The sequence below is a fragment of the Podarcis vaucheri genome (assembly GCF_965113315.1).
Source record: "Podarcis vaucheri genome assembly, chromosome: 5".
In the NCBI taxonomy this organism is placed as follows: domain Eukaryota; kingdom Metazoa; phylum Chordata; class Lepidosauria; order Squamata; family Lacertidae; genus Podarcis; species Podarcis vaucheri.
This window is the reverse complement of record NC_138763.1, coordinates 89,228,858-89,245,582: the sequence shown is the minus strand read 5'-3', so window position 1 is coordinate 89,245,582 and position 16,725 is coordinate 89,228,858. Positions and strand designations below refer to the sequence as shown.

General features: G+C 43.2%; 1 protein-coding gene across 5 annotated transcripts in view; it reads left to right on the top strand.

Annotated features, from left to right (window-relative positions):
* The window catches only part of ZSWIM8 (zinc finger SWIM-type containing 8), a 59,611-nt gene that overhangs the window by 15,565 nt on the left and 27,321 nt on the right, over positions 1-16,725 (top strand). For all 5 annotated transcript variants that reach the window (XM_082223551.1, XM_082223550.1, XM_082223554.1 and 2 more), the window contains exons 5-10: positions 1,053-1,160; positions 5,905-5,986; positions 6,354-6,474; positions 13,729-13,930; positions 14,235-14,410; positions 15,456-16,464. In XM_082223551.1, the coding sequence (XP_082079677.1) occupies positions 1,053-1,160; positions 5,905-5,986; positions 6,354-6,474; positions 13,729-13,930; positions 14,235-14,410; positions 15,456-16,464 (1,698 nt within the window). The remainder of the gene's footprint in view (positions 1-1,052; positions 1,161-5,904; positions 5,987-6,353; positions 6,475-13,728; positions 13,931-14,234; positions 14,411-15,455; positions 16,465-16,725) is intronic.

Sequence of the window (16,725 nt, the reverse complement as noted above, 5' to 3'; positions counted from 1 at the left end):
AAATTCTGTAAGCAAAAATCAAATGGATGTACTTAAAAACCACCACCACCACCACCAAATCAATTCTGCTTTTGTACAATGCCAGCAGTATGTTTTGCACTCTGCAAATATAAATGAATGAAATGTATTCCAATTCTTTCAGTGAGGCAATTCCCCACCCCCCACTGGAAAGAAAAATATTTAAGCACATTTATCAACATGTGGTCAAGATACTGTACATTGTACAAATTGAGGATCTAGTCCTACAATTCAGCATAATCTCTCCCCCTGATGAGTTCTTGACATGCTTAGAATCAAATGCGGGATTTAAATGTTGATGGTTGAAAGGAAACAATGATTATGTATGGTTTGCTTAGCCATAGTTTATGAAGTAGACGATAGACAAACCATAAGTTTACTTAGTTTAATTTGAGAGATAATAGTGTATATGAACCCCCTGCAAAAGCACTGCCAATGTCCACCTCCAAGCATATTCTGTTGGTAGTCAACATAATGATGTGGAAGCTTGAGAATAATCAGTGAGTTTTCTGTCCCCCCTTGAAGAGGTCTGGAGTCCCCTCCATGTCAGAAATTGGTTATTGCTGCTGCTGCTTATTGTAGACAGGGTGGGAGAATTGAGATGTTAAATTCAGAAGGAAATGTATGCATGAAATAGGCTCTTTATGATGAATGTATTTTGATGCAGAACTAAATTTTCCTGAGTAGTTTAGAGAGCCTGTATGATAAAGCAATAGGCCATAAGTTGTAGTGAAATGAATATAACCATGTAAGGTGGAGTAAACAAAGGTTACTGTTTGGTCATTGGCAGTTCTAATTGTTGCCTAGTTCCCTAATAAAGCAAATGTGTATATTTTGAACAGAATCTGCAATACGTATTGTTCTTATTCTAAGCGATATCCTTCTGAAATACTTCACTTTGTTCTGATAAACTTGCTAGATTGTTTCTGAAATGTCTTCTATTTGCAGCTTTATTTAACTTGGGGTGGGGAGGTGATGTTTAGCAGTAAGACTTTAAAAGCAAGGCTCTCCGTGTTTTGCCTTTTCTACCTTAGGCATCTGCAGTGTGCTTGCGAGCACCTGTCTCAGAATCCCTGTCTCGACTGCAGAGAGATCAGCTGCAGAAATTTGCACAGTACCTCATCAGTGAACTTCCTCAGCAGGTATGATCTCCAAAGCATGTTGTACTCAAATCATACAAATGGATCACTTTTATTTAGCCCTTGCTTCCTAAATTGTGTGTTTAGTAGCCTTGAAAACAAGAGATGTTTTTAGATACTGTTGTACAGGTTGACCTGTGGTATTTGGGTTCATAGATAGCTGTTTTCACTACAATACTGCTTTTCCTTTCTTTGTATCTAGTTCATAAATGGTATTGTGATAACGTCTTTCCTCAAGAAGCTGGTCTTCTTTTCCAAGAATGGGCATTGCCATGAGAGCAAACTACTTTATTAAATAAAAGTAACGGCATGAATAAATTGAAATACCATTTATGTACTTGTATATTTAAAACATTTTAATGCTTCCCTTCATCTATTCCTGGTGGTTTATCAACTTAAAACAGAAGCATATTAAAGCAGCAAGTAAATAGTACAGCCATAAGGCTGTGCTTCATGCAGTGTGGTGTAGCCAGTGTGGTGTAGTGGTTAAGAGCGGTAGTCACATAATCTGGGAAACCGGGTTCTTGTCTCCGCTCCTCCACATGCAGCTGCTGGGTGACCTTGGGCCAGTCACACTTCTGTGAAGTCTCTTAGCCCCACTCACCTCACAGAGTGTTTGTTGTGGGGGAGGAAGGGAAAGGAGAATGTTAGCCGCTTTGAGACTCCTGAAGGGGAGTGAAAGGCGGGATATCAAATCCAAACTCTTCTTCTTCTTCTTCTTCTTCTTCTTCTTCAATAGCATGGAGAATAAACATCTCATGCTTTTCCCTTTCCATCATCCATGTCCTAATATCTGCTGGATTCTCTGCATGAATGCCAAAGCAGGCTGAGTCCAAGACTTGACTTCTCTCTTATTAAAAAGCTTGAAGAATTGCATGAATCTGTACCGAAATTGTTTTTAGAATATTTTGTTTTATCACAATTATGTTTGCAGCCCTGGGCTCCTTTGGGAGGAAGGGCAGGATATAAATTAAATAGATAAAAATAATACATGAATTGGGCCCTCTTGTGATGGGGCATCCTACCCTGTTTCATGGGGCCTGGCCCACACTGAATGTCATCTGCCTAGTGGAAGGGAGCAAATTGCACCATATTGTTTCCGTGTCACCCCTTGCTTACAGTATATGCAAAGCTAAGATGCAATCCATGTTAAGGCAGTAGGCTTTCATGATCAGCATTTGGGAACAAGGACCTTCTCAAAAGCAGCCTAGCTCAGTGGTGTGATTCTTACACTTCTAGTGGCTACCTCTGCATAGACAGGTGTCTGTGCAGACATAGCCATTCCCCAGACATTTGTTTTTATGCACTGAGTAGTCTGCTGTGATGGCAAGCTCTCATACTCCCTACCACTCCCTATCACTTTGATGCTTGTAAAGCACAGCTGTGGTAAAAAGAGCAGCTAGTCAAATTATATAATTTGGATTTCAACTGTGGGGTCCTTTTGTGGGTAGGGAAGAGCCTTATTGTAAATTCTGCCAGAAGGAATAGCATGAATAGCTATACGAAGATCAGGTGATTTTTAATGGGCAGGCTCATACAGGGGAGGTGAACCTTAAGAGATGAGGTCTAGAGTTAATACAGAAGTCAATAATAGCACTTCCAATTGAACTTGGAATTTAACTGGCAGCTAGTGGAGTTTTCAGAATACTGCTCTCATGATCCCTCCACCACATATCAGTCAGGAAGTGGACTGCTGCATTGTGCATTAGCTGAAGTTTCTGAATGCTCTTAAAAGGCAACCGTGTATAGAGTGTGTTGCAGTAGCTTTACGGTCTTGGTCCCAGGGCCCTTCCTAATGGGTTTTATTTTTCTGTGTGGTACACGTTGAGCTATTACTCATTTTTGCAGAAAATCCTGCTGTCTTTTCTTGTGTTAGTTGTGTGCATCTAGCATTTTCCCCAATTTTTTTTAAAACTGCTTCCTTTGGCTAGTGTGTTTATACCAGAACATGTGGTATGCAGATTTTGAGTAAATAGAAGCATGAAAGGCATGTGCTAACTAGGACTGGGTTCAAGTGTAGTGTGCAATTATCTTTCAAAAAGTTTTTTTTAAAAAATGTATCTACCTTTTCAGGGTAGCTAACAACAGAAACCCAGACATAGCTACTGTCTGATAAAACAAGATGTTAAAAATAAGAATGAAAACTGTAGGGTGTGATGGCAAAAAATAAATGATCCAGCCAATGCATGGGAGAATAAAAAAAAAATGTATTACATCTGACTCACAGTTAAAGAAGCTGGCAGCTGCTATGTTCCTATGAAGAGTATGCTACAACTGAGGCACCTCCATTGAGAAAGCCTTACCTCCAGCTGCCATTTAGCTCACTTTTGAAAGGAGAGGTACCCAGAGCAGGGCTTCTGAATTGAAATGTTTGGCTGGCAGAAACACAATACTGTAAAGTTAAACCAACATTTCTGTTGCAATCCTATGCACTCTTTCATGAGGAGTAGGCTTCATTGAACATTGGGCCCTATATTCTGAGTAAATACACATAGGATTGTGCTGGATCATAGCGTATTTGGAATGCTGCTAGTGCTTTTTTTCTGAAATAAATGATGCAGGAAAGAAAAGGCGCACAAGCAAGAGGGACAGGGCAGCTCTGTGAAGGGGCAGAGCAGATGCTTCTTCCATGCACACCTGCTCTGCAAGCTGCCTTGTCCCTTCTGCTTGCGTGCACAGGAGAGGCAGGGCGGCTTACAGAGCTGAGGCACAGGAAGGCTTCTTCCCGTGGGACAGCTGTTAGCCTGGGAGGCTGAAGAGCCTCATTAAAGCCCCACTGTGCACTTCTGGCTCATGAGAAGACCCTCTCTAGAGCCCATAGAGCAGTGATGGCAAACCTTTTAGAGACTGAGTGTCCAAACTGCAACCCGAAACCCACTTATTTATCACAAAGTGCCAACACAGCAATTTATCCTGAATACTGAGGTTTTAGTTTAGAAAAAACAACAACTCATACATTAACATATTTTGTCTTATGAGAAAAACACAATAACAGAGCTTTCAATGATACAAACAACTTTTTATTGAAAGGTAAAAGTTTGCAATATCCTTGTTTGGGAAATCATGAAAAAGGGAATTACTCCCAGACAACATGGACATTTTGATAATTTCCCTTGAAGAAACTCTTCTTTGGGAGATTTCAAAGCAGAAGCCAAATGGCCATCTGCCATGGATGCTGTAGCTGAGATCCCTCCATCGCAGGGGGGGTTGGACTTAGATGACCCTCGGGTTCCCTTCCAACTCCCCACAATCCTATGAAAAAACCCCAAAACAGTCTCCTTTGCCCTCCGCTGTGTGTCCCCTAGCAGGGAGGATCTTGCACTTACCCATGGCGATGGGAGAGAGTTCCCCTCAAAAGATTGCTTCCCAGCCTGACCAAGCAGGCAAAAAGGAAATCCCGGTGTGAACCCCAGAGACACACGGCGGTTCAGTGCTCCGCTGCCATCGGTCGCAGCCTGGAAAGAAGGCACCTCAGCACAGCTTAGGGGAAGCACGTGCGCCGAGTAAAGCTGCGCATTCATGTGTAGCTGGTTTGCCGCCCACGGGCTGCACCTGAAACGTGAAAGTTCCATTCCGCTGTCTTAAAGCGCCTCTGTGCAGAACTGCCAGTAAGCCCGGTGACATTTTGCTCCATCCTGCAGCCTGGCTTTAGAAGTGCAGCCCAGTGGGCTAGCCGTTAAATCATAGGATTGTGGGGAGTTGCAAAGGGCGATGGCACGTGTGGCCACAGAGAGGGCTCTGAGTGCCCCCTCTGGCACCCAGGCCACAGGTTCGCCACCACTGCTATAGAGGATGTCCTTTTTGTGCTCTGGGGAGAGTCTTTTCATGAGCCAGAGCTGTGGTGTTGGGAGAGGTGTCGGAACTGCGTTCTGATGCGTTGTGGCTGGGGGGGGGGGAAGCTCTGAATGCGCCTACTTTAAAAACAACTAGCTTCAAATAAACACCAGTTTGAAATCAGAGTGCCTAAAAACTGCATACACTGCTAAATGCCCAGGAAAACGGAAACATACTTAAATGTTAGCATATTTGATGCAAGGTGAACATAAAGGAGAGGGGAATTCCATAGTTGAAGCACCACCACTACCCTCAAAAGATAAGGGCAGAGTTGGACCTCACTAGGGGGAGCAAAAATCAGACTGGTTCATATGGAATGATGCTGTTCTTCAGATACCCCAGCCCTAATGGGTTTAAGCTTTAACAATTAAAACTGCAGATTTGAATTGTGCCCAAAGGCAAGCTTGTAGTCTGTAAAATTATTTGAGTATTGCCAGGATAAGATCCATTGTACTTGCTCCACATCTCAGTCTAGCAACTGTGTTCTGAACCAGTTGAAGTTTGTTTGAAAACCAAGCACTGTTCCTTAAATTATGAATATTTATGCAAGCTAAACAAGGAGCTTCTTTTCATCTTAGAAATATAAATTATTTCATCCAGTAATTATCAGCCTTTGCTTCTGACTTACATAACAAGCAGCATTATGCATTTAATAAAGTACTATACCATGAAATATTTTCTGAAATTAGTAAAAATATAAAATACATAAATTATGCAAAACACATTTATCACGGTAATTCTCTAGCTACAGATTGATATATTTAAGTGTTTTGGTGAACTGGTTTGTATGCATTGTTTTGGAAATAGATGAAGTACTACTGAGAAAATTGATTTGATAGCACACCTTTTGATAATTTTTAAAAGATCTAACTCATGGGAGAGAGTCAGTGTTAAATGTCTTTCTCACACACAGATCCTTCCCACTGCTCAGCGCTTGCTGGATGAGTTGCTGTCTTCTCAGTCCACTGCTATCAATACTGTATGTGGAGCCCCAGGTAACTCTACCAGAATTCTGTATGTTAATATAAATAATAGCTTTCAAATAGGCAAACTTTGTTTTTGAAATGCTAGGGCATTGTGCTCTGTGATTGGTAAGGGGGAGGGCAGCACAGTCGAAAGAATAAACAGAGAATCCTTTTGACCTGTTGGCTTATGAGTGGTGAGAAATGAAACATTATTTTCTTAGGGTTGCTTTTAATCCACCATGTGGTACCACTGGGATGAGAGTACAGTTTTGTTTGAGCTTTCATAAATATATTTGGAATGAAGCTCAGGTGTACTCTTTCATCTGCCACTCTGGGTAAATGGGGAAGATAAACCACTTGCAGAAACACATGCAAAAATGTATGTTTTTTTCTTAAGATCCCACTGCCGGTCCCTCTGCCTCAGATCAAAGCACCTGGTACTTGGATGAATCTACATTAAGCGACAACATAAAGAAAACCCTTCACAAATTTTGTGGTCCATCTCCTGTTGTCTTTAGGTAAATTCTCTTTTTCCTTTTTCCTTCACAACTTGTGGTGGTTCACCAAGCCAAACACAACCTCATGCCTTCTATCATAGCCTGTCAGGTGCTTGACACACACACCCCTCCCATTTTTGCAGACTGAGTCAGGCAGTGAAAATAGATGGTTTGTCAAGCGTCTGGCCAACAGCCATAAATGGCTAATAGTCTATACTTTAACATATTAACAATTGTGCACTTTAACAAATTTAAATTGTGCGGGCACACCTTTTGGTTATGATTTCTCTGAAGGTGGTCTGAATCTATATTTTGTGGTTGCTTCTAAGTTATAAATGTCAGTATTTGTATTACTTTGCCCTGTGTGTTTAACCAAGAATTTGTCTAGTCAGGACAGCAAACCATCGGCTATTGATGGAACACAATGACTACTTTTTTCAGAGACCAGTTTCTAGTGCAGTGGTGGAGAACGTCCGGCCTCTGAGCCAAATTAGCCCTGCAAGGTCATTTCTCCCAAACCACACCCATTTGCCCAATACCCAACATCATATGTGATTCTAGGGTAAAGGTGGATCTGGAATCAGCTGTGTTATGGGAGTTCCCCACGGAAAGTGCACTTTCAAAGGGGCTGCTCACAGTTCCCATCATTTGATCAGTGCTGAGAGGAACTCCTTCAAAAGTGATTTGTCACCTGACTGGCAGCGATTGTGCACCTTCAAAGGAGTTGATGTCAAAGTGGGTTAGGTTAGGGCTTTGTTTTCCATCAAGATTTGATGCATCATTTCTGGCTGCATATTTGTCTGAACGCTCTTCCATACAATAAAGTTTAGTGCATAGAAAAAGGACAGAACTCTTCTCCTTATAGCAAGCTGTATATCAAGTATCTTCTCCCTATATCTCTATATATTTATTTATATATACACATGTACAGCCCAGCCTTCACAATGCAGTTTCAAGGTGAGTTATGTGCAGCTTAAAAAAACAAACAGGCCACATATTGTATAACAATACTAAGCCATCAAATAGACAATATTGGCAAGCAAAACCAGCAGTAGCACCGTGGAACAAGTGATACTCTGAACTCATCCTCCGCCACCAAACAAACAACAAACAGGCCACAAAAAACAAACAGGCCACATATTGTATAACAATACTAAGCCATCAAATAGACAATATTGGGAAGCAAAACCAGCAGCAGCACCGTGGAACAAGTGATACTCTGAACTCATCCTCCTCATAAGAAGGGGCACAACCTGTGGACCACCACAGAGAAGGTCTTCTCATGAACCTCTTACCCTTGAACTTCACAGGGCTGCAGAATTGCCACCAGATCCTAACACATGGGCAGGTCTATATGTGAGGAGGTGCTCCTTTGGATATTTGGGCCCATGCTGCTTAGGGCTTTATATGTCAGTGTTGTTGGCATCTGTCTCAGGAGACAGCGGAAGCATTTGCCTTCAGAGGTGAAGTCAAACTGTTGGAGATTTACAGTGCCTGCTGTGGCTTTAGAGATCAAGACAAGAGAGACAAGTTTTGTTGCAGCTGGGGAAGATGAAAGCGTCCAGTTGTGCTGATGCAAGTGTACCATGGCGTTTCTTCTTACTGCGCTCCTCCTCTGGTCACTTCTGCAGATGCACGACCTGACTGATGGTCTTCAGGTGCAGTGGTCATCTGCACGGGACATGCGCAACCAGTGCAACCATAATATTTGCCTGGATAGTAGTTCCCATCAGTACCTTAGCCACTGCATTCTGTACATGTCTTCCGCTAAATGGATGGATAGATTGCCCTATACTTCCTTTGGTGCCAGGCAAAAATGTTCCTCTTCAACCAGGCCTTTGGCTGATTAACATCCAAACTCTCTTAAATGTGGGTGGGGAGGGGGATATTGATTTGTTCTTGTTATCATTATGTATTTTGTGTTTTTTATCTAGTATTTTTATGTTGTGAACTGCCCTGAGATCTATGGAGCATATAAATATAATAAATAATAATAGTTTGTGTCATGCCATTCAAGTTTCTACTTAAAACTGGTTTGGTGGCTACTTCTACATTGCACTAGGGCTCCATCTTTTTTGGGGGTGGGTGGATGGTGAAGAAGCTGGCTTATTTGCAACTTTGCTCCTAAGTGATCAATCAGTGCTTTGCTTGCCTTTTATTCCGCCCCAGCATTACACTGTAGAAGAGAACCCTCAGGGGGCTTGCAATTTGATCTCCAGTTTTCTTTCCTCCTCCTATATACTGTTACAATGGAGACGGTATCCTCTGAATACTCTTGGACAAAACCACATCAAGAGAAAGCCTTGAGCCCTTGTTGAAGCTCCCAATTCCAGCACAGGTCCTGGTTGAAGATGGAGATCAGCTCGTGGCACTCCCCAGTGAGTCAGGAAAACAGAACTCCAGCTGAAACAGTTCATCATTCCAGATGTGTACTACTGCTCTGCAAATGGCTTCAAATGTTTGGGGAATTCTCTTCATTTCTCTAGGCATTAATGTAATTGCCTCTGGGATACCAAGGACTGCAGTTCACCTGCCCATCTTCATCTTACCATAGGGAGCCTATGGGTAATACAAGGCTTCACAAGATGGATGCTTGCCTTTGCCTTTTAGAAATAACTGCTTTCACGTCCATTTAACAGAGGGATGGTAGAGAATCTTATTTCTAGCTCCAGTGAGTAGTTCAGGGCATTCATGATTTTTGTCTTTTTGTCCTGAGTCATCAGAAAGAACGTAGGAATAGACATGGCTGAGACCTACTGAGGAGTTTAATGCAGGAGGCACCAATTAGTTGGTTTGAATGCTGATCACCAATATATTGAGTCAAGTTTGCTCTCTGAATCTTTGGAGATGGAAAGGAAACACCTTGGTGTCTGTTTTCTGCTTCTGCATTCCTGATGATCTAGACTAAGGTCCTGGAAATGCTCCAGCTTCAGATTCCTATGATAGATCCCTGATAGAATTCAAGTTCATGGCATGGCTCCTAAGACCCAGGAGACAATGCTCTTGGTCCTTTATTTTGAAGATGTTCAGTCAACACATTGGTCATGGACGGACAAGGTACCACTCACAACCAAAGCACTGGAATATATTCATCCTTTCTCATTAGATTCCAAGGAGTAGATGTTTCCTAATTTTGAGGCAACAGCATCTGTAACCAGTGACTCCTGTCTGATTCCAGAGGGAGATGTAGTTAATTGTAATTGAAATTTGTAGTTAATTGTACAGCAGCACCTCCTACCCTGCTTGATGGCATTGTTTATGTGCTGCAATATGCAGCTAGGATCACAGCAGCCACAGTTTCAACCAGTGGCTCTGGTTCCTACTGTGGGGAGAATAACTGACTACCAAGTCTGTCTTTACATCAGTTTGAAGGTGACTGAGCAGGGGGTACAAGTGAAAAATTGAAAAGGATCCAGAAAATGCTCCTGCAACACTCACTAAAATTTCCAATGAGTTCAGTGTCCAGATGGCCTCCCATACCCAGATAGTGGGCTGTGTGCAAAATTTTGTTCCCATGTAGGATCTGGCTACATCAGACAGTTGGGTATAGGAGATGGTTCACCTCGAGTCCTGGCTGGTGCTGGCAGGGATATCACAACTATCTTTTTTGTCTTTCCTGTGCCACAGCCATGGCAAAGTGAAGGTTTGTGTGAGAGATCATCCAGAAGCTGCTGAAGGCTTGGTTTATTGAACTTGTGCCCTACCTACAAAGAGTCAAAAGTGTCTGCTCTCTCCTTGTTCATGTGCTCAAGAAAAAATGGAGAGGGAAAGGCCACCCTGAAACCGAAAAGTCAGGTTTCGCTGGATACTCTGGCCTCCATTTTAATGACAGTGGCCCCAGGTGAGTTCCTGACATGCATAAACCTCAAAAGATCGCATCCCAGTGAATTTTGCATAGCAGATTATTTGCTTTGCTTCATAGGAAACCTCCTTTTCAGTGCTTCACACTGACCTTGCTATAGCTTTCTGTACAAGAACCTTCACCAAGTTACTAGTGGAAAGCACTGCAGACCTTGGACTTTGGGGAGCTGACGCTCATCCTTATTTTAGCAACATTCTTATCAGTATCTGGATGTAGAAAGAACCAGAGGTATGTGGCATTAGTAACAGCCTCCCTACGGAGTTATCTCTTCCCTTCTTTCATTATGGAGAGTCTGGGTGTAATTATAGAGACTATGCAAGCTGCAGTTTTCCAGAACATTTGTTAGCCCTTCAAGTGATGGGCATACTGGCTCATCTTTCAAGCTACACTAGTAGCTTGAATGGATCTGATGTCATGACCACTGCAGCTTTATCATGCAGTCACATCAAGGATTCGTTATGACTGTAGGTGGTTATACAATTCCAGTGTCTCCAGTCTTTAAGCCATCCCTGGTTGCTACAGAACTACTGCTTCTTTTGCTGTCAGATCCACATCTAGAAAAGTGATGCTAATGCCAGCTTGATGGTCTGGGCACACGTGATAATGATGTAGCTCATAAAGCCAGCTTCATCATTAATGAGCAAACGGCAATCTTCCTGGCTTGTCTCCACTTTCAGCACAAGCGTCAAGGGGCCCATGTCATCATACAGACACAACATGCCAACCGTGTTGTACGTGAACAAACAGAAGTGAATCACATCTCCTGTCTTGTGCAGAGGACTGTGTCTCATTCTGGGCCCTTCACCTCAGAGGAAAGGATAATATGCAGGCAGAACTTGGATCCAGAGGAATAGAGCCTTCATGCTCATGTCTTTGACCTCACATTTTACTGCTCTCCTATGGGATCTTCTTGCATTCCCATCACAACACAGAAATCAAACTTCTTTTCATGAAGCAAAGGTTCTTGATGGGTTTTTGTCTTTCCCCTGCTTGTGAGAGTTCTTGCCAGTATCTGGATGGAATGGGCTGAGAATCTCTTTGCGCCCTCCCCCCCCCCCCCCGGTGACTGAGATGCCCTCTCCTATCAGGCTAGTAGCCTGTGTGTCCTGCTCAGTCAGTGGTGGCCTTGGTTATTCAAAACCACTCCTCTTCATTTCTAGGCAGAGAGAAAGGGTAAGTAGACTTGGATTACTCAGCTATATAGAGTTGGACACCCTACTTACAGCGAGGAGGGATTTCACTCTTTGGGTTCTTGGACATTATTTTGCCAGGACAAGGGGCTTGGTCTCTTGGCAGCTCCATTCTCCGCTGTTCTAGTTTTTCCTCCAAGGTTGGCTTAATTTAGGGGTTAAATCTAACATTCTTTATGTACTTGGATGGCTGCTTTAAGCTCCCTCATATCGTTAGTCAACAGGTGTCTCCCATTCCACATGTAAAACGTTTCTTAGAGTGGCCTTGCATCCTGCCATCCAGTGGTTCATCAAGCAAATTTCTGAACCCTTGAGAGTCATTCCCCCTTCTTCATTTCTCAATATTATATTCCTTGTTACCATTACAGTACTTTACTATTCATGTTCCCTTACGTTCACAGGTAACTTGGGATTCTGCATTTTACATGAAAGTAGCTTCACCCTTCCTGTGTCCTTAAAGTCACTTGTAGTTCCCACTGTGAGCAAAAACCTCTTTCGCCTTAAACATCTTGAGAGAAAAAGGGGTGTTGCCCAAACGTTGGACAAGCCCTTAATCTTTTGGCACAGAATTACTTGTTTTTGTTTAATAATATGTATATATGGCTTAAGTAACGAAAATATCTAAATGGCTTACATGAAACAATGTAAAATATACATAATAAAAAAGTGATAAGATCAAACTTTAAAAACAAGTAAGACATATTTTTTAAAATGAAAATATAGGTTAAATCAACCATTAAATAATACAGAATAAAATTCAATGTCTGGGTGGGCTTGCCTAAACCTAAAAGATTTTAGCAGGCATCAAAAACAATATAGCGAAGGTGCCTGCCTAATACTAATATGCTGGGAGTTCCAGAGGGTTGGTGCTGTGACACAGAAGGGTCAATTCATGAGTAGAACAAACATTATGTGCTAGTTGTAAACGTGTCAGTTCCACAGCTCAAGGCACTCAAGTGGGTACATACGGGGAAGTTGATCCTTCAAGAAATGGTGTACCTCCTTTGTCAATTACTGGGTTTAGGGGAGAGATGAAATGACCCCCAAAGAACAAAGCCAACTTCTAAAGGCCTTGGACGAATCACCACCTGTTGGAATTGTAGCACACTTGCTCAGAGGAGCCGTTACTTCCTTGACTTTCATACAGGAAGAAGGTATACTGTTTTGTCTCACACAGCAGAGACACTCTAGACACTCTGACAGCAGTGTTTTTGCATCTGAAGTGGCCACCATTGATTGAAGGCTGCTTCCGTGCTTTCACCAACCTTGTGTTCAAACAGCAAATATCGCTCCCTTGTGCAATTGGGGCTCAGTTCTATTAAGCCCTCGTGTCTGGACTGCTGAATGGTGACAAGTATAGTAGGAAGAACTGAGAAATTGCTTACCTGTGAATTCCTCTTCTGTGTGTTTTGATGCAGCGGACTGAAACCACAATCTTTTGTCAAATAAAAGATTGGACTCAGTTTACTCCAATGGTTTCCAAAAGGAGTTCTAGCAAACCCTCTGGAAATGTATCAGGAGTCCTTAAATGAAGGGATAATTATATATATATATATATAGTCTTACCAGCACTGCAGCTTACCCATCTCTTAACGATCCTTTCCAGCAATGTCTAGCCATGTTGGAGTATTTTGTTGTTCTAGGACATACTGATGGATTTACTGGAGACATATGAGACCTAATAGCATTTGTGGTCAGATGACTAAAGCGCAGGATTGACAGATTAATATGTTTCAGTTATCTTTGATGGATAAGATTCTTTGTGTAACGTAGGCAAATTTTTCACCCAAGAAAGCCATTTACAGCCATAGTTCAAGTAACTGGCCTAATACACAACCTTCTCCAGCTTGTTCAGGTTTGCCTTTTACTCATCAGCATCAACACAGCTGTGTCAAACAATATTTTATTTTTAGTTGGATTTTTTTTACTGTGAAATGATGTAACTTGTAATATGGGTGCTGCAAAATTGAGAGTGTTGGACCTGGTAGATATGAGTTCTTGTATAAGCTGTGGATGTGATGACTGGCCTCTAGTGTACATCTCTGTCGTTCATTTGCAAAAATGGGAGTAATAGTGCTAGGTCTCTTATTATTGGGCTGAAGGCTGGAGATGATGAAGGCTATAAAATAACTTTTCCACCTTTAGAGTTACAGCAACAGCTATTCTGCTTCTGTGTGTTACCTTGACTTTTCCTCCTAACCTCTATCTTCTCAAATTTCACAGTGATGTGAACTCTATGTACCTTTCGTCCACGGAGCCCCCAGCTGCCGCCGAATGGGCCTGTCTCTTGCGTCCTCTGAGGGGGAGGGAGCCGGAGGGCATCTGGAACTTACTTTCTATTGTTCGGGAGATGTTCAAGAGACGGGACACCAATGCAGCCCCTCTGCTAGAAATTCTAACAGACCAGTGCCTGACCTACGAACAGGTACTATTATATATATTATTTAAGGCATTTATACCATGACTTGTGAAGAATTCTGAGGACAGTCCACAAAAGTGATTTGATTCACAGTGCGTTGGGGAGGGGAAGGGCGTGATGACAATGTAGTAAGCCTTGGGGGATACTGAGGTATCAAGACTTCTTGACCCAGCTGTGAACATCCTGCAGAAAAGCAGTGCAGTATTATTTTTAGGGCAGATACTTTTTAGTAAGGCAAATGTGTACTTCCCTTGATGTCTGTTAAGTGTGGAATTATGTGTCTTGACATGTCTGCATCCTCTCTCTACAGATAACCGGCTGGTGGTACAGTGTAAGGACATCTGCATCCCATAGCAGTGCAAGTGGGCACACTGGCCGTAGCAACGGCCAGTCAGAAGTGGCTGCTCATGCTTGTGCAAGCATGTGCGATGAGATGGTGGTTCTCTGGAGGCTTGCTGTCTTGGATCCGACCATCAGCCCTCATCGGTAGGTAGTGGGATCAGACCTTAATGAAGCTGTAAAATGTGCCATCTTGACAACCAGCCCGTTAATGGATCTATATCTTCTGCGTTTGAAATATTTAGGTTTGAAGTAGTTACAGATCCAAAACATGCAGAGGGTGGAGGGAAGATTGCCATCAAAACTCCCATACTGCGTTCCCATTGTATCCTGTGCTTCTTTGGCCTTGCATTGCTTCGTAACCCTCTATACTTCTGATACATAGTAATGGTGGATGGTGTTTGCTTATCATACTGTTGGGTTTTGCTACCAAGAAAAGAAGATTATATTAAAGCATGAAAGAGGGATCAATTTGTGGTACTTGTTAAAAGCTTGCTTGGAGACCTCTGACTACCATATTAGCAGAGGATGGATGCAGACACTGTTTACAACCCTCAGAGTTACTTCAGTGGGAATGAGAGCACATGCGTTGCCAGCATTTCTTTATTAAAATATCTGACGTAGCAGGGGTAGGAAAAGCCCCTGTCTGAATCTTTGGAGAGTTATTTTGAGGCAGAGTAAACACTATTAAGCAAGGTTGTCAAATGGTCTGTCTATGCGTAAGACAGCTTTATATGTTCTTGATCATCTGAGGCTTAATGCTGTCTGATATAAATGCAGTCAAGAGTATTAAGAAATCTGAATTGGCTGTGTAACTCCTCATCACAGCTCAGTGATAAAAGTAACAAAGGAAAGTTTGTAAGGAGGATCTGAATTTAGTACAGTGGTACCTCCGGTTACGAACTTAATTCGTTCTGGAGGTCTGTTCTTAAGCCGAAACTGTTCTTAATTTTGCTAATGGGGCCTCCCGCTGCTGGTGCGCGACTTCCGCTCGCATCCTGGGGCAAAGTTCGCAACTAGGGGCATCCACTTCCTGGTTAGCAGAGCTCGTTACCCGAAGCATTCATAAGGAGGACGGTACGTAAACCGAGGTTCCACTGTATCTCCGATGGAGAGCAAATAATAAATCTGGAAATCTTGCTTTGTAGCTCCTCTGTGCCACTTACATGTTCCTTCTCCCCTGTGATGCTAGGCGGAGAGATTTATGCACACAGCTGAGGCAGTGGCAGTTGAAGGTAATAGACAACGTCAAAAGGGGACAGCACAAGAAATCCCTCGAGAAACTGTTCCAGGGGTTCAAGCCAGCTGTGGAAGCTTGCTACTTCAACTGGGAGGAGGCCTATCCAATTCCAGGCATCACGTACAGCAATGCTGACAAGAAGAACTCCTTTTGTTGGGTAAAGGCCATCCAGCAGCGAAACTGCCGACCGCAGTGTGGAGAAACCATCTGTGAAGCGGGGAGAGCTCATGGTCTGGATGTTTCGGGGACGTGCTTGCAACTAGGGGATCGGTCACGCCCTGCCTCTCAGGAGCCCGCTGTGCGCCCCAAAGAACTCATTGGGAAGCGGAAAGTTGTGTCTGAAGGTCCCCAGCGGGTTCTTAGAAGACTTTCAGCCGAAGGCGATAAAGCTGCATACAAGACAGCTGTGAACAAGGGCGGCAAGCTTCCAGTGGGAAAGACCTTGGCCAGCAAACATAGCGGGAAGCGTCGCATGAGTAGTGAGGACAGCTCTCTGGAACCGGACTTGGCCGAGTTGGCTTTAGATGACAGCAGTTTGGCCCTTGGCGCCGAGGCTAGCAACACATTCAGCTTCACAGACAGCCCGTTGAGCAGAAGTTACAGGGATACCTTTGAGGATGATGGTGGGGTGTATTTCTCAGAGGCAACTGAGCCCACCCTCAGGAGTAGTCCATCCAGCAAGAAGAACCCAAAGGACCCAGTGGGGGAAGTGGGTAGTGGAGACGATGACATTCCTTGCCCTGATGAAAGTACTGGTGGGGTGAGTTTGAAGCCCAAGGAAGTGGGGGAGAATGGTGCTGCTGGAGGAGGAGGAGAAGAGGAGGAAGACGACTACCAGGTGTACTATCTGAATCCCCAGGAGGTTGCTAAGGAAGAGGATGACAAGGCTGAGGGAGGGGTAGAAGAAGAACAAGACATATTTGCTGGGATAAAGCCCTTGGAGCAGGAAAACCGCATGGAGGTAAGGGGAGCATGTGTGTAAAGTCACCTACAAAAATCTGTCTGTCTAGGCTCCTGCAAATGTATACAAGTTCAGGGAAGTGCCAAAGCTCACCTCCTGCTTACAGCCAAAGGATAAGATCTATAAAGCCAAGAGGAAATGTTGTACAATTTACGATTTGTGTGTTGATTATGGATTGTTTCTTCTGTCCCTCCAAATAATTGATTGTAATGGTATGCCTTGGAAAAGAACAGGATATGTTTCAGTCGTGTTTCACATTTT